This window comes from Salmo trutta, chromosome 9 (genome assembly GCF_901001165.1).
Source record: "Salmo trutta chromosome 9, fSalTru1.1, whole genome shotgun sequence".
NCBI lineage: Eukaryota > Metazoa > Chordata > Actinopteri > Salmoniformes > Salmonidae > Salmo > Salmo trutta.
Window position 1 is genome coordinate 42,043,276 of NC_042965.1, and position 5,234 is coordinate 42,048,509.

General features: G+C 38.7%; 1 protein-coding gene across 1 annotated transcript; it reads left to right on the forward strand.

Moving 5' to 3' along the window:
* Positions 1-1,059: 1,059 nt before the first annotated feature.
* Positions 1,060-2,904, forward strand: LOC115200595 (C-X-C motif chemokine 11-1-like). Its single transcript, XM_029763770.1, has 4 exons — positions 1,060-1,279; positions 1,478-1,604; positions 1,957-2,049; positions 2,551-2,904. Exons 1-4 carry the CDS (start codon positions 1,222-1,224, stop codon positions 2,561-2,563), a joined length of 291 nt encoding a protein of 96 aa, XP_029619630.1. The 5' UTR covers positions 1,060-1,221; the 3' UTR covers positions 2,564-2,904.
* The last annotated feature ends 2,330 nt before the right edge of the window (positions 2,905-5,234 follow it).

Consider the following 5,234-nt stretch of genomic DNA (forward strand, 5'->3'; position numbering starts at 1 on the left):
TTTACATGTTGTGTTTATATTTTGGTTCAGTATAATTTCAGGTGTTTTTTTAATGCTTGCTGTATTAGGTTAGCTCCTTGCAGTACTTTGGACATGTGTGCCTCGCATACTTTGTTAAAAGACCTAAGCTTGAAAAACTAGAAAATAACGGAGACGCTGTAGCCAGTATATAAATCCTCAAAAATAGTCAGAATTAATCTGAGATAACTAAAGAAATCTGTAATTCATTTTGACATTTTTGCAGAGGAAGTCTTTAGTCGTACAATTTTACATCTAACTAAAATGTTTGGATGCAGTGTTTCTCAAGTGCAATAATATGCATGAAAACGAGTCGTCTCTCATTGAACGACAAATTACACTTCATTGAAGAATCCCTACTGTTGACCAATCACCGACAAACAGGCGTAGACTTTGGCTACCGAACTTTGGCTTGCCTCAGGTACAGCAGAAAAAACACCTTGCCGAAGACCAAAACTTCTCAAAGACTTCACAAAATGTTGTCATAATATATGTATGAACGGTTTCGCATGGGAATAATAGGGACGCCTTTAGTGGTGCCAAACGTGTCTTAAGGTAGCCTGACGTCATTGTCTTTGATATCATGGAAATGTAACCACGAAGGCCATGGTTAACTTCCAAATGGCACAAATAGTCCTCTGGTCAACAGTAGTGCACTTTATAGGGAATAGGGCTCTGGTCAAACGTAGTGCACAATATAGGGAATAGGGCTCTGGTCAAACGTAGTGCACAATATAGGGAATAGGGCTCTGGTCTATAGTAGTGCACTATATTAGGAATAGGGCTCTGGTCAAACGTAGTGCACAATATAGGGAATAGGGTTCTGGTCTAAAGTAGTGCACTATATAGGAAATAGGGCTCTGGTCAACAGTAGTGCACTATATAGGGAATAGGGTGCCATTTGGGATGGAAAAGGAAAGACAGATTGTATCATCTCTCTGTATTAAACACGCCTCAAATTTCACTGTCAGAGAGAGTGTTTCTGAGAAATGGGAAATGCTGTATGAAAGGAGAAGCAGGGAAAACCCCTCTTTCTCTCTCTCCCCTTCTCATTGGATGACTGTCAGAGAAAGGGTGGGGCTTAATATAAATACAGTATAAATACAAGCCAAGCTCTCCTCCATTCACAACATCCATCACTTGACTGAGCTGTCCATCCAGACTCTTAAAGAAACTGAAGAAGCAGTATCCACGACCAACACCATGACATCAACATTCCTCATCAGCTTCCTGGCCTGTCTGCTCCTGGTCAATGTTGAAGGTAACATCTATGAAATATCTTGAATTATATTTCTAATATCTTTCACTTCTTTATTAGAAATCTGTAGCATATGAAGCAACTTGAAAAGCCAGGGAGAAGTGTAGTCAAATAATAGGTTTGATTTGACTGAAGAGTTTAGATCTTAGCTGCAATAATGCCATAACCAAACATGTCATAACCTTTTCTTGTCATCCCCAGGCCAGGTGGGTCATTCTAAAGCTCGGTGCCAGTGTCTGAATGGAATGGTGAACCACGTTAAACCTGTTCTCATTGAGAAGCTCGAAGTGTACACCTCCAGCCACTCCTGCCGGAACATGGAGATCATGTAAGAAATCTGTCTGTCTGTCTGTCTGTCTGTCTGTCTGTCTGTCTGTCTGTCTGTCTGTCTGTCTGTCTGTCTGTCTGTCTGTCTGTCTGTCTGTCTGTCTGTCTGTCTGTCAGTCTGTCTGTCTGTCTGTCTGTCTGTCTGTCTGTCTGTCTGTCTGTCTGTCTGTCTGTCTGTCTGTACTGTATTAATATCAGTGTATATTGTGACTAGCTTAGTAGATGGACACAATGGTGAATGTTACTATTTATTTGTACACCTGCTATTAAGATAATATTATTTCTCTCTATCCTCAGTTGAAAGTTGTGATGGATAACTTCTAACAGTAGTCTCTCTCTCCTTGTATATTCAGTGTCACTCTGAAGAACGGAAAAGGGAAGAAGTGTCTGAATCCAGAGGCTCCATTTGCCAAGAAAACCATTGAGAAAATAATGAAAAGCCAAAGGTGAGGACTTCATATGCAGACTTCATTACAAATTCAATACACAGTAATTGATCCATACACATTATTATCAACAGAGCAATACTCACATCACTATATCAGTATTATATCAGTCTTATATCAGTACATCAGTATTATATCAGTACATCAGTATTATATCAGTACTATATCAGTACATCAGCACATCAGTATTATATCAGTATTATATCAGTATATCAGTATTATATCAGTATTATATCAGTATATCAGTATTATATCAGTATTATATCAGTATATCAGTATTATATCAGTATTATATCAGTACATCAGTATTATATCAGTGCATCAGTATTATATCAGTAAATCAGTATATCAGTAAATCAGTATTTCAGTATTATATCAGTACATCAGCATTATGTCAGTAATATGTATATTACTATATGTACATTATACATTTATTAATGATATATGTGTTAATGATATATGTACTAATGATATATGGATAATGATTGTTTTTCCTTTCAGGAGTGTGCAGTAAAATTAACGACACCAGTTCAGGTGAGAACTTGATGGAGAGAGAGCTATTCCTGAGGAATGCAAAGAAGACTGCCTGAAAACTGCCTGAAGACAGCCTGAAGACTGCCTAAATATATGTTTACACTGTTGAATGGTACTTAAAAAGTTGGTTTTTATATTTACAAAGTCAGTATCCGTTACACAATATGACTTACTAGTTGAGAGACATTTCTAATATTTCCAATGGAAAAAAATAAAAAGCATGTAAATATGTAAATATACTTTTTTATTATGTAATGTCAAGAATATATGTATGTATTTTTCAGGTTTTCTATCAAATTAATAAAGAAGCATTTGACTCTACTTGTTGCTCTATTTTTCCTCTTTTCCTGGAAATTGAACTCAGGTACTGTCACGGTTGTCGTAAGGAGAAGCGGACCAAAGTGCAGCGTGTGTGTTGTTCCACATTTTATTTACACTGTGAAACTATGCAATACCTAAATAAACTGAATGAAAAAAAACAACAAACCGTGACGCAGAGGTGAAACATATACTGACTCAAAGATAATCTCCCACAAACCCAGGTGGAAAAAAACCCTACTTAAGTATGATCTCCAATTAGAGACAACGAGGACCAGCTGCCTCTAATTGGCGATCATCCCAAACAAAACCAACATAGAAATACAAAACTCGAACATGAATATAGAAAACATAGAAAAACACCCCATGTCACGATCTGACCTACTCTACCATAGAAAATAACATCTTACTATGGTCAGGACGTGACAGGTACATCCTGTTTCCATTGATCACCCTTGAGATATTTCGACAACTTGACTGTCCACCTGTGGTAAACTCAATTGATTGGACATGATTTGGAAAGACACACACATGTCTATAATAAGCTCCCACAGTTGACAGCGCATGTCAGAGCAAAAACTAAGCCGTAGAGCTCAGAGACACGATCGTGTCATGCGCCCATCAAGAAACTGACTGTAAGAACTGCCAAATCCCCTCCAGTCACCCAAATCATAGACTGTTCTCTCTCTGCTATCGCACAGCAAGCGGTTCCCCCTAGCGCCAAGTCTAGGACCAAAAGGCTCCTTAACAGCTTCTACCCCCGAGCCATAAACCTGCTGAACAACTATTCAAATGGCCACCCTGACTATCTACATTGTTTTTACACTGCTGCTACTCACTGTTTATTATCTATGCATAGTGTGACAACCCTCCCACTCTGTCTGCCGTATTTTCTCTCTCTGCTCTTGTTCCTTATTAGGATGCCGGTGGGTGGAGTTGGGAGGGTCATCAGCTACATGGGAAACACCTGGGCCCGGGTGTGTCCCAGGATAAATGGATGTCTTCCATATTCATTGGGGAGACTCTCTCCATGCAGACACCTTGTTGTTTTTGGTTGTGCTAGTTGTGGCTTTTTGGTTGTTTGCTTTGGCACCCTTCAACACTCTGCATTATTACATTCAGGTATGCAAAACACTCACTTACACTGATTACACACACCATTGTTAAGTACTTAGTTACTTTATTTAATAAATATATATTTTGATTCTCCTTGTCTCCACGTTGTCTCCCTTTTGTTGCGAACTCTGAGCCGGTTCGTAACAATAGTTACATTACAAATTACCTCGACAATCCTGTACCTCGCACATTGACTCGGTACCGGTAGCCCCAGTATATAGCCTCCACATTGACTCGGAACCGGAAGCCCTAGTATATAACCTCCACATTGACTCGGTACCGTTGGCCCCAGTATATAGCCTCCACATTGACTCGGAACCGGAAGCCCTAGTATATAACCTCCACATTGACTCGGTACCGGTAGCCCCAGTATATAGCCTCCATATTGACTCGGTACCGGTTGCCCCAGTATATAACCTCGTTATTGTGATGTAGATGTATTGTGTTACTTTTTGATTGAATTGATTTTTTAAACTTTTGTAATTTTCTTAAGTCTTTCTTAAAACTGCCTTTTTGGTCAAGGGCTTGTTAGTAAGCATTCGGAGCATGTGACAAATACGATTTGATTTGAGAGAGATGATTTGAAAAACTGTATGGCTGAGTGGGATGAGGCAAAGGAAAAGCAAATAAGTCTGACAACACAGCAGACTGGCAAACATAGAGTCAATTGACAAATTACGTAACTAAAATAAAGAAAATAAGAAACTATACTATGGAACATAGATAAATAATATAAAGAATGATAGTAAAAAAACTCTTGAGTACTTTAAATTAAATTCCAGGGAAAAAAGCAAACTCGTCTCCATCCTTCATTGAGGCAGATGGCTTGTTCATAACAAAACCCTTTGATATTGCCAACCACTTTAATATCTTTGTTGTTGACAAGAATAGCAAACTTAGGTATGACATGCAAACAACAAATGCTGAGCCTTCATATTCATGCATAATGTACCAAATAATGAAATACAAGCACTGTAGATTTGAGTTCCACAAAGTTTGAGTTCCACCTCTTCCACAAAGGGTATGGAAGAGGTGATATTTGTTTTTGCTGTCTATACATAAGGACAAACCATCTGGTACCAACAACCTTGATGGTAAATTGCTGAGGTTGGTAGCAGAATACATTTTGACTCCTGTTTGCCTCATCTTCAATTGAAGGTTAGAAGACGGTGTGCCCTCAGACATGGAGGGAGTCAAAGGTCATTCAGCTACCCAAG